Here is a 19,454-nt window from a genome sequence, read left to right as displayed (position 1 = left end):
GCCAGTGTAGACAGCTGGCAAATTTTTCCGCAAAAGCAGATGATTTTGCGGAAAAACTTGCCAGTCTAGACACAGCCCAGCTCTGAGGCTCTTGCTTACTGCAAGGTACGTTGCCAAAAAGGATCAATAGCTTAGAGCCAAGACCCGATCCCAGCAGGACTCCAGCAGGACACCCGGGTCGCTAATGATCTGCTGTGTACCGTGACACTGATATGGATTAGACAGTTTTTAATCCATTTAACGGGTGCCCTCAATCAAAGCATCATGCAGGACTAAGCCAACGGCCTTGCACAAGTCTGTTAGTCTTTTCATATGAGATGACAAGATCTATTTCCCACAGACCTAGCTTGATTGTCATTATTAGCTTCCGTTAAGACTTTATTAATAGAGTCCTTTGTCAGCAATTCCATTATTTTCCATAGGATCAATATCAGGCTGACAGACATATAATTATCTGGGTTGTCCCATTTACCCTGTTTAAATATTAGCACAATATTAGCTCTCCTTCAGTCCTCTGGAACTTCCCGTCTTCCAAGAATTACTGGAGAAAAAAAAAATCAATATTGTTCAGAGAGATCCGTGGCTAATTCTTTTAAAACTGTTGGATGCACATGATGCGGACTCGCTGATTTAAAAAATGTCTCATAAGAACAGCCATACTGAGTCAGACCAAAGGCCCATCCAGCCCAGTACCCTGTCTGCCAACAGTGGCCAATGCCAGATGTCCCAAGGGAGTGAATCGAACAGGTAATGATCAAGCGATCTCTCTCCTGCCATCCATCTCCACCCTCTGACAAACAGAAGCCAGGGACACCATTCCTTACCCATACTGGCTAATAGACATTAATGGACTTAACCTCCATGAATTTATCTGCTTCTCTTTTAAACCCCGTTATAGTCCTAGCCTTCACAACCTCCTCAGGCAAGGAGTTCCACAGATTGACTATGCTCTGTGTGAAGAAGAACTTCCTTTTATTTGTTTTAAACCTGCTGCCCATTAATTTCATTTGGTGGCCCCTAGTTCTTATATTATGGGAATAAGTAAATAACTTTTCCTTATTCACTTTCTCCACACCACTCATGATTTTATAGACCTCTATCATATCCCGCCTTGGTCTCTTTTCCAAGCTGAAAAGTCCTAGTCTCTTTAATCTCTCCTCATATGGGACCTGTTCCAAACCCCTCAGCATTTTAGTTGCCCTTCTCTGAACCTTTTCTAAAACCAGTATAGCTTTTTTGAGATTAGGAGACCACATCTGTAGGCAGTATTTAAGATGTGGGCGTACTATGGATTTATATAAGGGCAATAAAATATTCTCCATCTTATTCTCTATCCCCTTTTAAATGATTCTAACATCCGGTTTGCTTTTTTGACTGCCGCTGTACACTGTGTGGACGTCTTCAGAGAACTAACCACGATGACTCCAAGATCTCTTTCCTGATTAGTGGTAGCCAAATTAGCCCTCATTGTATTGTATATATAGTTGGGATGATGTTTTCCAATGTGCATTACTTTACGTTTATCAACATTAAATTTCATTTGCCATTTTGTTGCCCAATCACTTAGTTTTACTCATTTAAGTAACAGCTGTTAGGCACCTTCATTACTGTTGGAATGGAAAATATTTCATAATTAAGATATACCTACAACATCTAGATTTTTCCTAAAGCACAGAAAAATATGAATTGACTATTTCTGCTTTATTATTGACAGTTCTATTTCTCTCTCATAATGAGAACATCCCATTGTTAGGATTCCTTTTGTTTCTAATATTCTTAAATTCCTTCTTATTGTCTTTAACTTTACTGGCCACCACATTCTCCTTGAATTTTTACTATATATGAGAGAAAGAGAGCAAGCATGTATATAGCGAATAAATAAATTATTTACACCTTCCCATCAAACAAGATCATGGGGTCACCAAATGAAATTAATATGTAGCAGGTTTTAAACCAACAAAACTACTTCTTCACACAATACAGTCAATCTGTGGAACTCCCTGCCAGAGGATTTTGTGAAATCCAAGAATATAACAGGGTTCAAAAAAGAGCTAGATAAATTCATGGAGGATGAGGCCATCAATGGCCATTAGCGAGGATGGGCAGGTGGCCCTAGCCTCTGACAGAACCTGGGAATAGGTGACAGGGGTGGCATCACTTGAAGATTGCTTGTTCTGTTCATTCCCTCTGAGGCGCCTGGCATTGGTCACTGTAGAAGACAGGACACTGACACGGGGCTAGACGGACCTACCGTCTAATCACGTTTGGCCATTTATATATCTGCGCATTGCTGGTTTTTTAAAACTAGTGTAGCCTTCTTTTTCATTTGTGGCTTTTCATGCATCTAGTAAGACCTTCAGAAACAGTTACTAGTTGTTGGTCATGCTTCTATATTTCATGTTTTTTCTCCCAGCTGATTTGACTCAGTTGTTTCCAGGTTTGTGAAACTAGCCCCTTCAAAAAAAGCAGCAGTTGTGTAAGTTGTTGGTTTTGACTTTACATTTATGATGTGGAAAAAGAATAATCAAGTCACAGTCACTTGTACCTAAGCTACTTTTAGTTCCGTGTTCTATTACTATTGATCTGTTACACTGAAGTCTAATATGCAGGGGATATAATACAGGGATGCAATACTTTGAGTTAAGAAATTGATACCTGTAAAACTTTTAAATTTTCCAAGGATGATTTAATAGACCCCCAGCACAAGCCCTTCATATCGAAGTCCCATATGATAACTCTGTTTCTTGGAAAGAGTTTAAAAAAGGGTAGAATACAAGTAAAAACACAAAGCACGTTCTTTAAAGATTTCACACATATTTTTACTATAAAATAAGCATCAAAGTTTTTCATTACATAGTACAGATCAAGTAAAGTGAGAAGCATTGTATCATGAAAAGATTTTTCACGCTCCCAAAAGTCATCTTTACATGAGTGTAATTCACAGCTGAAAATTACTGGTGCAGATATCACAATCGAATGCACAAGCAGCTCACAAAAGAATTAAACAAAAGTCCAAGTTCTAATGATGTTTTGTTTGTTTTCCAAACTTCCACTTCATTCAGTCTTAGCACATCTGTAACTCTAAACTTCACTCTAAGAAACTGTTTGGGGACTAATAGGAAAGAGGGGAAAATTGTAAAAAATATTGTTAGGTTTTTCACTAATTCTGTCTTTCTATATTGTGTGTTACCCCAAATTATCTTCAACATCCCAAGCTGTGCACCAGCTACTAGCCTGAAAAAGTGACTGGAATTCCACATGGAAACTTATTGCTTTGGGGAAAATAATTCACACTTCATTCCACATCTTAGCTAACAGCAGCAGGTTACATGATGAAGAAGTTCTAGTCTCATGTAAGAAGGATAAAGGTTGAGTGTGAGGACCTCTATGTGGAAGAGGCACTTGAAATACATGGCAAATATTTACAAAAATGGCTGAAGCCATTGTGGTGCCTTCATATAAAACACAAACAGAACCAAACAAAACCATTTTCTCCCACCATTCTTTCCATGCAACTTACTGTAGTCTGCACCCATCTGTCAACTAAATCTGGAGAAATTACCCCTTGTGGTCCATACTTCATTTTGAAAGTGGTCCTTCCGAGACCCCAGTGGTAAATAGCACAACTATGCATCTGTACAAAAGCAAAACTCTGCAAAGGGGGCAAACACGCATCGTAAAATATCTTCATTAATAAAAAGTGCTGCTAAGCTCCGTTTTGACCAAGCTGTGTGGCCTCCGCCATGTGGTCCATCCCAGTTTGTGGGAATTCACCATCTACAAGGGAAGGATTCCAGAGCCAGGGTGAATAATAGTAATGGTGGTGGCACTAGTTTGTTTCCAAGACACGTTTTTGTCTGCCACTAGACTGTGGCCTTCAAACCAGTCTCAATGCCGTGTGGAGGGTGTGGATGAGGAGAACACAGAAAACAAGAAAAGGGAATGTAGCAATAGTATAAAGCCTCTGGCAGCTTCTCCCAGGAATAATCCATCACAACTGTGCACTGAGCTTCGACTTTGCCATTCCAGACCCTTGCATCACTTTCAATAATACGTAATTATTCATTTTTATCATTGTATAGCACTTTATACCTTCAGAGCTTTGCACAAGCGAACTGGTCCCCCTGTGCTCAGTGTTCTCAGACATAGGGCACCCTTGTGGTAGTAAGTCAGTGGTGCCATTTGGGGCTTTCTATTCACAATCACATCAAATGGTTACATGGAGTCACACAGGATGTTTTATTAGCTAAACAGCAGGGCAGCTAAAGCCAAAACTAGCCCCACAGCACTATGAAAGAGAAAACGAGTGCAAATTCAGCCAACGGGGGAAAGGAATCCACATGCAGACTCCTACAATTAAATACCATTTTGTTGTACTGTTTACACTGATTCCTATTCCTAGTCTCAACATGTCCCCGTGTCTCCCCCAGAATTATACGAACGGATCGCCCTGAAGTGGGAGACTCCATTCAATATTTTACATAGGCTGGCAGGAAATGCAAAACGTATGCGTTTAGGTATTGTGACTAGAACTGAAATGAAAAAGAGCAAAAGAATTAGGTGTGGATTCCTGAACTCTGTTACCCCAAGTCTTTTAAATGCACATCGCAAGCCTGAAGACAGAGGGGCAGAGATCGGTGTCTGAAGTGCGCTGTTTAGAAAGAGGATTCCCCTCCTGCCCCGTCATTAAAACAGAAGCCTGTGCCAGGGCTGTCTGTAGCATTAATGGGGCCCTACACTGTACTATTAACCTGGTGCCCTGTGCCCAATGGCAGCCTGGGGAGAGGGGGAGACCGGATGATGATTTTTTTTGAGCTGTGATTTTATAATGTTCAGCACCACGCTCATGAAATGTTTTTAAAACAAAATTTAAACCAAGCTTGTCGACTACCACAGTCGGTGCAGGCAGGTTTTAGACCCCACTAGGTTTTACCCATCTCATTTAACCCTCTTCGGAGCAAGTCTCCCGCCCATGGCAGAAATGCCAGCCTGGCTCTAGCGGGGCCACTGTCAACAGCAGCTGCCTTCTGTTGACAAAGGTCAGTTTCTAGGAGCGCAGAAAGCTCCACGGAAGCTATGAATGGCTGGAACTTGCAACCCATTTGGCAAAATCTTAATAATGAGGCAAGGGATGCTTTTAAATGACTTATGATGGGCTGAGCATGCGGTAGCCTTGGAAAAAGGTTTCTGGCTGGTGTGCCGTGCTTTGCGCTTGTTCAGGCCAGATTCCCATGGGTGGTTTTGTCTGAGTAAGGGTGGGAGGGGGAAGGCTGGTGCCGAGCAGCTGGACACACAAATGGGAAGAAGGGACAGCGTGTTGCTCCGGGTGAAACTCACCCCTGACGCCCTCGAAACAGTGATGCAAGAGGTGCACCTGCCTTCTACAGGCTTTACAAAGTCTCTGAAAAACCTGCGCCACTATTAAACCCTCTGCAGGAAACAGACAGGAAAGAGTCGTGTGGTCTCTAGCTGAGAGTGATTAACTTACCCACTTCTTAGTGAAAAAGATCAAACACTCTCTGACTACGGCATCAACTGCTTTATACTCTTGGTGCATCAGCTCGTTTGGTTATGGGCTAATGCCAAATTCATAGACTCGCAGAATCACAGGGCTGGAAGAGACCTCAGGAAGTTCACCCTTCTTAAAAAGAGTTTCTGTTTATTTACATGGAAAGGTTGAGAAGGCACGCTGGCTGGAGGGCCAGATCAGCCACATTTCATGGTAAATATTTTGCTTTCACTACATAGTATTTAATACTTCAAGATTCAGGCATTTGTATTAAGTCTTCGTGCCCAAGCGTATGCAGTACCAGATTGGATACATACCTGAGAGTATCCTTGCCCCAGATACTCAGTCACCCCTAGCCTGCAAAGCAGTGGTGCTACCCTCGACTCACATTTCAAATGTATATCTATAAATACGCCAAGAAATGTGTTTGCTATAATCAACGCATGACGTGTTACAGCTGAAGAAGGAGCCTTTCCCAGAGTCTGACATCGCGCAGAGGCTGTGGCTAGAGGAGTGACTACAAAGAAAACAGATTTGTTAATATGTCGTTAGTTGGCCCCTGGGAAGAGCTGGTCTCCTAGACAGACCGTTTTAAAGCTGCATGTTTCTTAGGGTGACTCACTAAATCCTTTTCGGCCCGTACGGGGGAGATTTTCAAAGGCTCAAATGGGCGCGTGTGAAGCCCCATCTCCTACTGAAAGTCAATGGGAACTGGGCACCAAACTGCCCTCTGTGCCTAGGACAAGAACTTGCCCCGTATTTTCTGCCAGGGTGCCAAGAATTGGGAGCCAGGATATTGGCTAACGGTGGGGCTGCGGGGCTAGGACAGGTCCAGGGGGCTAGTGCTTCCCAGCTTACACCCTGTGCTGGCGTTGTTGATGCCTGCACAAAGGGAGCACAAAACGGCTTTCGGCTCTCCAAAACACAGTGGGGCCCCAATACAGCGAGGAGCCACCTTCGCCCTCCTCCAGCAGCGGCTTCAGCGCCCAGGCTCAGCACGGGCAGAGACTGGGCTGTTGGGGGGGGGGCTTTCGGCAGAGGGCAGGGGACAGGGGAAGGGTCAGAAATCTGTGCCTTCCGCTTCCTTTTCTGGGGACGCAGCACCAGCCAGGGAAGCGGTTCTACCCACAGCGCCTGCCACTTGAGAGAGAGAGTTTAATTGGCAAAAACAGGACCCATTCACCCTGGGAAGCTGCATGGAGTTTCACGGAGCTGTACCCGGCTCAATGCGCTTAGCACACGGATCCACTCTTGCGCGGAGGAGACCAGCTCTTTCCGTCCAAACTCGGATCTGCTTCAGCAGACAGAAAGCGTCACACTGCAGGGGCTCGTACACAGCGGGAGGGCGACGCTGGCTCGGGCTCGCGGCGACCGCGACACGCGCCGGGGGCAGAATCAAGGCACCTTTGCATTAGGCTGCTGCCCACAGAGCTCCTTGTAAACCCGAAGGCCACAGGAGCCCATGCTGGGTTACACGTCAGAGGTCCGGATGTTCTCGTCATCCAGGTTAAACACAAATGGCTTCTCTTTCAGGTGCTGGGGTTCAGATGTGTGCCGCACACGCCTCTGGCGCACGGCTCCAGTGTCGCACTCGGTGAACGAGGACACAAACACGGAGTCCCTCAGGTACCTGGGCTCTGACCCGGGCGGCTTCCCTTCTGGCTGGGGCACCGGCGTCCAAGGCTGCCAGGAGGAGGTGGAAGCGGTTTTGCTGAGGGGTTTCCTCTCCTCCCCGGGGGGCCTCATTCGGGGCAAGGAGGGGATCGCGGGACCTGGAAGATTGGAGGGCCCAGGCCGGCTCATGGAAATGGATCTCACGAAGGACATTTCCTGCAGAAAAACATGCAGAGCAGAGGGTGAGAGGAGGGGGTTAGAAATTGCTCAGGGCATCCTGGAGGACGAGTCCAGGAATCAAGGCGTTAGTGCTGCCCGTGCGCTAGCCTTTGAGGCAAGGACGCGAGAATTAAGTGAACTAGGCAAATCTGAATTCAACTGGCCTCTGCTGTTGCCGAATCTACTGCCCAGACTTCAGGGAGCATGGCCGGTTTCAGAGCCACGCTGGACTGAATGATTTCCCCTCACTTCTTGGGTTTTCTAAAACTTTTTAAAAACTTTTTTGGAAGCGTGGCAGCCGAATTCACTGCATGGCTATGCAAGCGGCTCAATACATCACACCAGCTTGCAAACAATGGCTCTTTAATGGATGCTAAATGCGAAGAGGAAAGGATGTGACTTACTCTTGGGCGGCTTTTCAGGGCCTGCGCTGCGTCGCTGATTGCTTTGATCCAGCTGTGCATGTCCTCAGGGCTGTCTGCCTGCAAAACAGACCCGCCAAAAATGAGATCCCGGCTTGCATGTCATGAATCACTCGCAGTTCAACCAGGCCACGCTGGGGGTCCGGCCACTGCCTCTCTGATGTGGCCAAGCACCACCTAGAGAGCACGGCACGTCTTTTCCTTAGGCCGCGGATCCTGGGACCTTCTAGGTCAGCCCAGATCTGCCTTAGAAATCAAAGCCCCGCTCGATAGCTTTGAAACTGCTTCACCTCTCACCAGGACTCCCCCCGGGCCACGAGCACTCCAGGGAACGAGGCAGCATTGCTGTGAGCACCGCCTGCTCCCGCGGGAAACTAGGGAAACCGCCGCCGTGCGGACGCAGTCGGGGGGCCGGGGATCTGCTGCTACTTCCATTTCAATTCCTCCAGCAGAGGGGGAGGAAGCCCCGCCAAGCGGGCCACAGCTTTAGAAAACAGACCATGGGGAACAATCCTGCAGGGACCCTGACGGAGGGACAGGACACCCATTGGCTTCTTCCATCTCCGACTGTTGCCGTTCCGCGGCTGTTCTGATCTGGGCCCGCACGAGCCTGTCCCTCCAGTCCCATGCTCCTGTGCCAGCCGGGACGTGGGGTTTGTTCAGTCGCTGCACGGCAGGAGGCAGCTCATGTTGTGTTCGGGGAGCAGGGGGAGACCAAGTTCTGAGCCACGACACACGCCCGTACTGACGAAGGCTGAGCTGCTCAGCCGAAGCAGAAGCGGATGAAGTCCAGTGACTTCTGTGCTCGTGTGCTGCAGAACCCGCTCCCCGCCCAGCTCTGTTCCGGGGGACCAAGAGTAGGCCTGCTCCGGATTACAGCAGCTCCCTCTGCCTTTCTCCCACTTACACAAACCATCCCCAGAACAAACGCCAGCGCAGCTTTCCCTGTGGCTGCTCAGGCCTTCTGGGTTCCCGGGACGCTTGCCCAGCTAGGAGCACGATGGGACGTGGAAGGGCATTTTGGCCACTGAGGTGCGCCCAGGAGCCTGACGTGGAAAAGGTAGGTGACGTGAACTGGAGGCAGAGTGATAGACTCTGCTGGGCCCTGCATCCCCGAGGCTCGTATTTGGGGGAAGGGGGGATTGTGTGCCTGCACCGTAAGCTTCAAGCAGATGATACGGCTCCAGTCTTCACAGCCCGAAGCAACAGCCAGTCTGCAGAGCTAAATGGGGCAGCTTGTTACTCGAGGGTGGAAACTGACTGGCCCAGCTATTGCTCCCACTGTTCCGGAGAGAAAGGGGTTTGTCTTCCAGAGCCACCGCTGCGTTTCCAAAGCACTTACGTCCAAGTCAGAGCCCTCGCTCCGGACTCAAAGTGACATTTCTCCCGGAAGACAGTGCCCTTTGCGGAAGAGCTCACTGTGCAAGAGCGAGGCCAGTCCGGTCCCCAGCGGCTCGACAGGCCGTTCACCACCGAGCGTTCCAGGGACTCGCACCGGGAGGAAACGTGCGGAGGATGAAGACGGGCAAGCGCTGAGGATGGTTCCCCTCTTGGCCTCCAGACCATTTCATAATCCCCTACCCTCGGGCACTGCGCATGGAGGCTGTCCAGGGAAAACAAGCCGGGGGTGGGGCTTTCCTGCCAGGAGCTGGCTGCCTGTTTGCTTCTCGCCTGGAGCCAAAGACTTTCACCCCTCAAGACGACAGCAGCAAGGGGTCCCCTCGGAACCCGCAGAATATTTTCCTTTTAAAGAGGCCGGTCTCTAGTTGCAGCAGAGCAAACATACACGCTGCCCTACACCCTGACCCCCCCGCACACACACCGCCTCAGCACCCCCACAGGAATGGTCCCTCTATTCTCTTCCATCCCCGTGCGGATTTTTTTCGTGTGTGGAATAAATCTGTGCATGCACCAACGCACATGCGAATGTGCACTACCCACAGAAACACTCCCCTGGCTGTGGGTGCTCTGCTGATCAGCTGGGCGGCGTCTGAATCTCTCCCGAGTGGCTGCACAGGCGCCCAGCGGAGCGGGGCCCAGCTCAGCCTGCAGGGAGAACGACCGAACCTCGGGTCAGGGGGCTGGGGCCCCGGATGTCCCGCACGGGGGCTGACTGGAAGTGCTGGTTTCTGGGAGGGAGTTGCCAGCCTAAGCAGAAAGAGGGCTCAGGCTCGCCTCACACAGAGGCCTCTGGCAGAGATTTCGGGGTGAGGGACATTTGACCTGGGCTAGCCGAGGCCAGGAGAAGCCAGCGGGCGAGTGAGACGCGCCGAGGACCCAGCTCTGGGGGCGTCGATTCACAGGGCCCTCAGCGGCTCCAGGGTGGCAGGGATGTGACTGGGTAACCAGCTAACTGGTGATCCGGTGCTACCAGGTAGCGGTTACCCAGGGCCAGCCCGCCTCCCGCAGCGGGCCGCGAGCAGGGGGCTGCTGGCTCCCATCCCATGTGGGCACGGGGGCTGGCAGCTGGCGGCCTCGCGCAGGGCGGGAAGCGGCAGCCGGGGCTGGAGCAGCCCCTGTGCGCAGTGAGGCCCTCGCCCCCGTTTAATGTCTAACTAGTTAACTCCTTACCCAGGATTCTACATCCCCAGTGGGCGGGTGGGAGGGAGAGGTCACGAGCTGGGGGAGAAACGTGTTTTCTTTAAACTGCTGCTCCCTGTGCAGCTGCTCTGGCTGACGGCCTCGTGTGCAAGGAGACCCAGTGCGGCCACCCGACCGCTGCCCGCTCGTTCTCCGCACTCACCCCTGGGGGCACAGCAGGACCACCCAGAGCTGTGCACACCGGGGTCTCTTCATTGCCCTGTGCTCTGTGCGCTGGTGAGCGCCGCTGCAAAGCCGACGTCTCGTGCTCCCTCTAGCACGCAGCTCCGGGGTAATGGTGCAGTGGAGAATCGGGCTGATCCCACGCGCTCCTTCGGGCTGGCAGCCTCCCACGCGCTCCTTCAGGCTGGCAGCCTCCCACGCGCTCCTTCAGGCTGGCGGCCTCCCACGCGCTCCTTCAGGCTGGCGGCCTCCCACGCACTCCTTCGGGCTGGCGGCCTCCCACGCGCTCCTTCGGGCTGGCGGCCTCCCACGCGCTCCTTCGGGCTGGCGGCCTCCCACGTGCTCCTTTGGGCTGGCAGCCTCCCACGCGCTCCTTCGGGCTGGCGGCCTCCCACGTGCTCCTTTGGGCTGGCAGCCTCCCACGCGCTCCTTCGGGCTAGCAGCCTCCCACGCGCTCCTTCGGGCTAGCAGCCTCCCACGCGCTCCTTCAGGCTGGCGGCCTCCCACGCGCTCCTTCAGGCTGGCGGCCTCCCACGCGCTCCTTCAGGCTGGCGGCCTCCCACGCACTCCTTCGGGCTGGCGGCCTCCCACGCGCTCCTTCGGGCTGGCGGCCTCCCACGCGCTCCTTCGGGCTGGCGGCCTCCCACGTGCTCCTTCGGGCTGGCAGCCTCCCACGCGCTCCTTCGGGCTGGCAGCCTCCCACGCGCTCCTTCGGGCTGGCGGCCTCCCACGCGCTCCTTCGGGCTGGCGGCCTCCCACGCGCTCCTTCGGGCTGGCGGCCTCCCACGTGCTCCTTCGGGCTGGCGGCCTCCCACGCGCTCCTTCGGGCTGGTAGCCTCCCACGTGCTCCTTCGGGCTGGCAGCCTCCCACGCGCTCCTTCGGGCTGGCCTAGGCAGAACAGGTTCCGCGAGGCGAGAACTAGCGGCCAAGCGGCTGCTCTCAGCTGATGTTTGCACGGTGCTGGGAGGGAGGAAAGGGCAGCGAGCAGCGTTGGGATCAGTATCTGCCCTAAATGGCAGGAAGCAACCGGCGCTACTCAAGCCAGCCCTCGGCTCACTCGCCATCCTCCTAGCGGTGCCACAGGCTGAACCTCTCTAATCCGGAGCCCTCGGGGCCTGACCGCTGCCGAGCCAGAGAACTTGCCGGAGCTTAGAAGGTTGATATTGTCGAGCAGCATCACTGACACGGCCACTGCTCATGGGGCTCTGAGAAGACAATTCGAGCTAAAGAACAGCCCAGAGCACTGAGAGCCAGGCCCGGTGGCTGTAAACAAACTTTATGGGACTGTGGGAAACTTGGCCGCACCCACGCTAAGTGGGAACCCGGCTCGCTGACATCACGCTGGCCCCCGGACGGTGCTGGACCAGAGAGCCCAGCCAGAGAGCTTCAACCTGCAATTGCTGGGAATAGATGACAGCCCCGAGGAGGTGGAAAGGGGCCGACCCAACTGAGTGCAAACTTCAGGAGAAGGAAGCTGCCGTCGTGACGTTCTCCAGCCGGATTCTCATCTCTGTGCTGGGGCTTGTGTGTCAACATGTTTCCTCCTGCTCGCACCAATAGCTGTGACTATATATACTGAAGAGAAGTGAAACCACCAGCTTTCTGCTCCTGCACCCTTCGACTGGAGCCCGGGAGCTAGGCTGAGTTGTGTACACCCTCACCTGCATGTCTCCTGCTCGAGAGCGTCCTGTTTAGACAACTGTGACTCACAGCAACCGTCAAGAGCTAAATTTACTATTTCAAGAAGTAAACTCAAAGCAAAACAACATCCCCGCCACGCGCGCGGGGCAGCAGGGACTGGCCGACCGTTGCAGAGCCTGAGAGAGGAGGAGCAATTTTACCTGGATGTAGAATGTCCTGGAGCTGGTTATGATTTCAAACAGGTTGTCCCGCATTAGAAGGTCACTAGAGAGGAGAGAGAGGGGTTACCCTGAAGTCCTCCTGTAGGCTCCTAGCTAGAGAACACACAGGACATCGGATAGCGTCTTTCCGCAAACACTCGCCAAAGGTTTCCCGGCCACCATGCTATACCAAAGTTCCACTGACAAACAGCTGACAAAGGAGACTGAATAGCTGATCTGAAGAACTAGCCAATCAATTAGGATACGTCTAAACTACATGGCTCCGTCGACGGAGCCATGTAGATTTGTTGTTTTGGCAAAGGCAAATGAAGCCGCGATTTAAATGATCGCGGCTTCATTTAAATTTACACGGCTGCTGCGCTGAGCCGACAAACAGCTGATCAGCTGTTTGTCCGCTCAGCGCGCTAGTCTGGACGCTCCCCTGCCGACATCAAAGCCCTTTGTCGGCAGCCCCGTTATTCCTCGTGGGATGAGGTTTACCGGGGCTGCTGACAAAGTTTTGATGTCGGCAGGGGAGCGTCCAGACTAGCGCGCTGAGCAGACAAACAGCTGATCAGCTGTTTGTCGGCTCAGCGCAGCAGCCGTGTAAAATTTAAATGAAGCCGTGATCATTTAAATCGCGGCTTCATTTGCCTTTGCCTATGTGTCTAATCTACATGCCTCTGATGACAGAGGCATGTAGTCTAGACACAGCCTTAGAGTCCCGCAGGCCTAGCAGCTGCTTATAATCATAGATTGTAACCAAGTACAGCACCACTGACTGCTGTGCGTGTCACACACACTCGTCCGGTCTATTCACTTTCGTGACTGTGTCGTTCACCATTACAAATGGATTCTTGCTAGGAAGCGTGACCTAAGTGTCAGTCCAATGGTGTTTGCACGTTTCATCGGCACTCTCACTCGTGCGCTCTTTGCACGCCTTGAAATAAACGGGAGAGTTTCGGCACCTCCGCGGCTCAGCTGGGTAACGAAGCAGCCGTCAGAAAGGCCTGGGCTTTGGACTCTCCCGGCGCGTCTAACCTCTGCACCGCAGCCAGGCACATGCCTGGGAAACCCGTCCCTCAGGACGCCGGGACGCGGTGCCCGTCACCAGGCGCAGGGATGCCCAAGTGAGGGGGAGACGAGAACGAAGAAGCCCAAACCATGCTGGGTAGGATGGGGCGAGGGGGGCGCAGGGACCCCCCGGTGAGTGCTCGGAGTGCAAGGCCCCGAAGCTGCCCGCTCCCTGTCAGCGGCCCAGAGGCTCCGTTTCCCGTGTAGCGTACCAGGTCACTAAGGACGTGGACACCGCGCTGCAGCGCCCAGTGCTCCCCCGCCCGGTCCGAATTGTGCAACATCTGTTTGGCGAGGGTCCAGGATTGTGCCAGCGTGGGGGAGGGGGGGAATTAGCCCCACCCCGGAGCTCTGGGCCAACCAGGAATCGCATCTGCACAGCCCCGTCCATGGACCAGACAGGACCCCCGCTCGGGGGTTAGCCAGCCGCCCATTGGTGTCCTTGGCACACGCCTAACCCAGCACCCCAAGGGCGGGCGGGGGGGAATTCTGGCCAGCAGCTGACTCCCCGGGCTGTAGCCCCGCTTGGATCCTCACTGGGGCAGCCCGCAGCGGGGGGGGGCGGGGGGGGGCTGCTCTGCTCCGGCGGGGGCCGCGCTGCGCTCTGCGGAACAGGGCGCGAGAGCTCTTGCTCACACTGCCCGCTTGCAACTGGCTGGAAATGCTTTCCCTGGCCAGCCCGGCTGGGCCCACCCCAGGCGAGAGGCAGCCACCCCACTGGACTCTGGCTGGCCCCTCTGCGGACACTGCCCGTTCCCAGCCACTCCGCTTCACTTCTAGAGGGACGTGCGGGAAAAGGCATTACCCGGACTTCACTAGACACTCGTGGGTCTTGAGGACGTCCTTGAGGAGGATCGAACGCAAGGGCTCCCTGTCCTGGGGAGACAAGACACAATAGAGTCAGTGGCGCGGGATCGACCTCGCGGGCTGCTCCGGCAGCATCGGGAGCCCGGGAACTTGGAATTGGGAGACCTACAAGCAGCCCTCCGCCAAGCTCCCTGGACAGAGCCCTGGGGGACTAAGGCCAGGTCTACGCTACACCCGGCAGGTCGGTGTAAGGTACACAACTCCAGCCACGTTAATCACGTAGCTCACGTCCACGTCCCTTACGCGGAGCGTGGCGCAGTCTCCTCAGCGGGAGTTCCCTTACTCCTCGCGACCGCTGAGAATCGCCCTCGGCATTCGATTCAGTGGGTCTTTACTAGACCCGCTACACCGAACCCTGGAAGATCGATCGCCAGAGCATTGGTCCCCGGCCAGCGGAGAGGTGGCCCGAGGCATCTCGCCAGGGTGGAGATGTCATGGGGCAGGGACTTTCCCGAGTGGCAGCTCCCTGCAGCGTCTCTCCCGCCCCGTCCGCAGCCCAGCAGCAGCCAGTGGAAGTGAACGAGGCGGGGAAAGCAGACGTGCACCACGAGGGTAGCTTATTTGTTTAGTCTCCCAGCTCAGCGCCCTGCTCCCCGTCACTAGCCCGTCTGGCGCCCCGCGGCTCAGCCAAGCGTGGGGGAGGCAGGACTGGCAGAGCCCCCCTGGGTCACTGAGTCCAGTTTTCACAGGCAACCCCCATCCATAAACGTACCTGGCTCCTGCATGTTGGGCGGGACGTGAGCATGTACGGGCATGCGAGGTGGGTGTGCAGTGAGTGTGTATGGGCGTGCAAGATGGGCGTGCTGGGCGGGAGGCGCGTGTGTCTGGGCGTGTGAGGTGGGCGTGCTGGGCGGGAGGTGAGCGTGTCTGGGCGTGCTGGGTGGGAGGCGAGCGTGTCTGGGCGTGCGAGGTGGGCGTGCTGGGCGGGAGGTGAGCGTGTCTGGGCGTGCGAGGGGAGCATGTCTGGGCGTGCGAGGTTTCTTGCTTGCACAAACAGCACTCCGAACTCCGTGGTGGCTCAGGCAGATGAGCAGTGAGTGAGAGGCCACGGCCCAGCTCCCGGCCGGTCCCGGAGCCCAGCGCTGGCACCGCAGCAGGCTGGATCCTTCGCCGGGCTCGCCCCAGGACTGGCCTTTCCCCCGCGCAGGCTCCATGTTCAGCGTTCTGACGGACTTGAAGAGCAGCCAGAAACGCCGCCCAGCGAGTGCCCCCCCCCGGAGAAGGGCCTCGTGGACACGGTCACCCAGAGGCCAGCGAGCCAGAGGGGCTGCTCACCTGCTCGCACTTGAAGTAACTGATGGAGAAGTCGTCGAGAGCAAAGTACCGGCGCTTCCAGCTCTTCCTCTGAAACAGAGAGAACAGTCCTGCCTGTGTCCCAAGGCAGCGCTCCTGCCTCCCCCGCCCCCGGCACACACACGCACGGGCCCACATCTTCCAGCGCCGGAGCCTCCGTGACCCCCGGAACACACACACGGGCCCACATCTTGCAGCGCCGGAGCCTCCGTGACCCCCGGCACACACGCACGGGCCCACATCTTGCAGCGCCGGAGCCTCCGTGACCCCCGGCACACACACACGGGCCCACGTCTTCCAGCGCCGGAGCCTTCGTGACCCCTGGTGCACACACACGGGCCCACGTCTTCCAGCGCCGGAGCCTCCGTGACCCCCAGCGCACACACACACGGGCCCACGTCTTCCAGCGCCGGAGCCTCCGTGACCCCCAGCGCGCACACACACGGGCCCACGTCTTCCAGCGCCGGAGCCTCCGTGACCCCCAGCACACACACACACGGGCCCACGTCTTCCAGCGCCGGAGCCTCCGTGACCCCCAGCGCACACACACACGGGCCCACGTCTTCCAGCGCCGGAGCCTCCGTGACCCCTGGCGCACACACACACGGGCTCACGTCTTCCAGCGCCGGAGCCTCCGTGACCCCCGGCACACACACACACGGGCCCACGTCTTCCAGCACCGGAGCCTCCCTGACCCCCGGCGCACACACACACGGGCCCACGTCTTCCAGCGCCGGAGCCTCTGTGGCCCCCGGCACACAAACACACGGGGCCACATCTTGCAGCGCCAGAGCCTTCGTGACCCCCGGCCTTGCTCCAAGGTCGCACCCTGGACCTGCCGCTGCTGAACCTCCCGCCGCTGCTCCGACGCCTGGAGCTTCCCGACACTGCCTCCGAGAGCGGAGCCATTCACCCCACGGTGGCAGGATGGGTGGAATCAGGCTCCTTTCAGTGCCAGTGCAGGAGTGAAGCCTCAGAAATATCCTCCCTTCCCCCTCCATCCCACTCCGAGAGCTCAGGGCGACTCAGCAGCAGCACTCACCACGTTCCCCTGCTTCACGCAGTAGCCACTCTTGAGGACGGGGGGCCCGGCGGGAGGCTTGGTGGCTGAGATGGGGATGTGGCTCTGGGAGCGTTTCAGGAGAGGGTGAGTGGTCAAGTCGCCTCCCTCGGCTCCTTCCCCTCCATTCTGGAACAAAAGGAGAGTGAGATGCCTGCAAACTGCAAGGGCCTCGCAGAGCAGCCCAGCCTCTAAGTTACCCTTCCCCTGGCCTCCAGGATGGGGATTCAAGAGCAAATGTTTTCCTAGCCCAGCCAGTGTCCCTACAAGCCGAGCGCTAGGGCAGCCTCCCAGGAGAGATTCACATGTCGCCCAGCTGATCAGCAGAGCGCCCACTGCCAGCAGCAGGTTTCTACTGGTGGTGCACATCTGCATGTCTTGGTGCACAGAACAAAATTCATTCTGCACATGGAGGGGAACACTGACCTCAGCTGAACAACAGACCTGCACGAGAGCAATCTTTGCCAGTGTGGTGCAAGTGAAAAAAACGCTCAGACACAGCCAGCCGGGTCCTCCGGGGGTACAGAGGCTGGCAGGCACCCCGCACCTCGGAAAGACAGGCTCCCAACTACACCCAGGAACATAGAACTGGGGGTAGGACGGAGCAAACGCATATCCTCTGAAGCAGGACAAGCCGGCCTGTGCCAGGGCCCGGTGATATTTTCTGTTTCCTTATTTACTCCACTCTTCATGGCTCCTAACGCTGCTAGTTCTTCCGACGGCTGCTGCACACAGAGCCGATGTTTTCAGAGAACGACCCACAAGGATCCTGAGCCTTCGCCCCCGAGCGGGAACAGCTCGTTTCAATCGCATCAGTTTGTGGGCGTGATCGGACTGAAGTTTTCCCATCTGCACTACTTGGCATGTGTCAGCACTGAATTTCACCTGCCCCTTGGGTGCCCAAGCACCTGGTGTTGCCAGATCCCTCTGCAGTCGGCTTTGGACTCAACCGGCCCCAGTAATTCTGTGTAGTCTGCGGGTTCTGCCACCACCCCGCCGGCCCCTTTTTCCAGTGGGGCGTGGGGCGGGCGGGGCAGGCACGCAGAAGGAAGCAGACAGCCTGGCAAGACGGGCCCATTCAAACCAGAGACGTTTCCACGCAGGCAAATACCAGGTGGGCCTGCAGGAAGAAGGAACGCAGCCTCCCCGGGTCTCTCCCAGCCCCCAACGTAAGGCTGCTGGGAGCCAGAGGGCTGGAATTCCCTGCCCTGCGCGAGCCCCCGGCACACAGCGACCACGGGCCCGTTTCCGGCCCAGCCCAGGCGCGCTGGGCTCCCGAAGCTGCACACACCCTCCTCCTGCGGCACCCGGCTCGCCCTGTCCCTGCCAGCAGGAGCCGCGCTGCCGAAGGGCTCGTGGGAGCAGACGCGCAGGCCCCGGTCACAGCGGACAGGCTGGGGTCCGGCACCGACTCGCCGCTCGGAGAGGGCAGGGGGCAAAGCCCACGCGGGCTCCCGCTGCTCCCTGGGCCGCGCCAGGATGCGCCGTCCATCCATCCGGGGCAGCGTGCGCGTGCTCTGCGCTCTGCCTGCCGCAGCCCCGGAGCAATCGCCCCGCAGAGCCCGGAGCGGCCCCTTCGCCCTGCACGCCAGGAGGGGCCAGGCACTTCCTGAGAGACGCCGGGGGTCCGAGGCAGACGTCCCTGGGCAGGCACGTTCCCTGCTGCCGACTACCGCCCCGTTCCACAACCGCCAAGCCACGAGCTCCCAGGCCCTGCCGCCTCCTTCCCAAGGCAGAAATGGGGGGGGGGGGGAGGAACCGCTGCGCTCAGCTCTCCCCGCCTTCCTTCCAGCCCAGGCTTGAGGTTAGTGAATGGAGACAGCAGCGGCCGCTGGCTTGCGGGGCTCGGCCTGGCCGTCACGGCCTGGTGCGTTAACCAGACGCCGAGCCCCCGGCCCTCCCCCTCCGCGGCGGGACTCAGATTTTCCAGGCCCAAAATACACTGAATAAAAACAAGGGGACTTGACCCGAGGCAGGTCCTGGCTGTGCCACAGCCCAGGCGCCCGCTCACAGCGACGGGGACCAGGCTTTTCCATCCCTCCCTGCCCCAGCCCAGGATGCAAAGTGGCATCGGGGTGCGGGCTGGGAGCAGAGGCGCCGGGAAGACAGCGCAGGCCTCCGCGCCTGGCGCCCGCCCTCCCTCAGCAGCTCTATCGCCCGCGGGGCCTGGAGCGTCAGGCTCTTCTGGAGAACAAGACCCCAGGCAAGCCCCCTCCCACGAGAACAGAGCGGCACTGAAATCCCGTGGCAGGGCGCCCACGTAACGGCTGCTCGCCCGCTGAACAGACCACGCGCAGGGCTCCCGAGGGACGACGGGCCCGAACACACAGCGCCATTGTGCGCCAGCTGCTGCCCTGCTCACGCCAACTCCAGGCCCCCCGCCCTCCACAGAGCAGCCTGGGGCCCGAGCCAGGCAAGGGGGGACCACCCGGGGGTGGGCTGCAGTGCCAGGAAACACACTGAGTCAGAGGGAGAGCTCGGTTCTCCCTGCAGGTGTCCGGGCCTCGCCCACGCTGCACAGGGCTGGGGCCCGCCGGCGCCTGGCAGAGCAACCCGCAGAAACAAACAAGAACTTCCCGAAGCCGGGACGAAAAGCGGGCCTGGGCGCGGGCGGGAAGCACAGCCCGCGACCCCGGCCGGAGGGGAACCTGGCCGCAGCTGGGCCGGGCGTCTCCGCGCACTGCAGCCAAACAGAGACAGGCGGGCAGGCTCCGGGCTCGCTGCCACAGCCAAGGTGCCTGCTCCACCAGCGCCAGCTGCCAGGGCTGGGGCGCCTCAGGCAGAACCGGTT

At 56.4% G+C, this 19,454-nt stretch overlaps 1 protein-coding gene across 2 annotated transcripts in view; it reads right to left on the bottom strand.

Moving 5' to 3' along the window:
• Positions 1–2,794: 2,794 nt before the first annotated feature.
• Positions 2,795–19,454, bottom strand: part of PLEKHA2 (pleckstrin homology domain containing A2) — a 44,047-nt gene continuing 27,387 nt past the window's right edge. For both annotated transcript variants that reach the window (XM_075911000.1, XM_075911001.1), the window contains 6 exons: positions 16,646–16,792; positions 15,586–15,654; positions 14,249–14,319; positions 12,370–12,433; positions 7,747–7,824; positions 2,795–7,339 (listed from right to left, as the gene is read on the bottom strand). In XM_075911000.1, coding sequence (XP_075767115.1) covers positions 6,980–7,339; positions 7,747–7,824; positions 12,370–12,433; positions 14,249–14,319; positions 15,586–15,654; positions 16,646–16,792 — 789 coding nt within the window. In that variant the 3' untranslated portion in view covers positions 2,795–6,979. The remainder of the gene's footprint in view (positions 7,340–7,746; positions 7,825–12,369; positions 12,434–14,248; positions 14,320–15,585; positions 15,655–16,645; positions 16,793–19,454) is intronic.

The sequence above is a fragment of the Pelodiscus sinensis genome, chromosome 28, assembly GCF_049634645.1.
Source record: "Pelodiscus sinensis isolate JC-2024 chromosome 28, ASM4963464v1, whole genome shotgun sequence".
NCBI lineage: Eukaryota > Metazoa > Chordata > Testudines > Trionychidae > Pelodiscus > Pelodiscus sinensis.
Note: the sequence above shows the minus strand (reverse complement) of the source record. Positions and strands in the feature narration are given on the sequence as shown.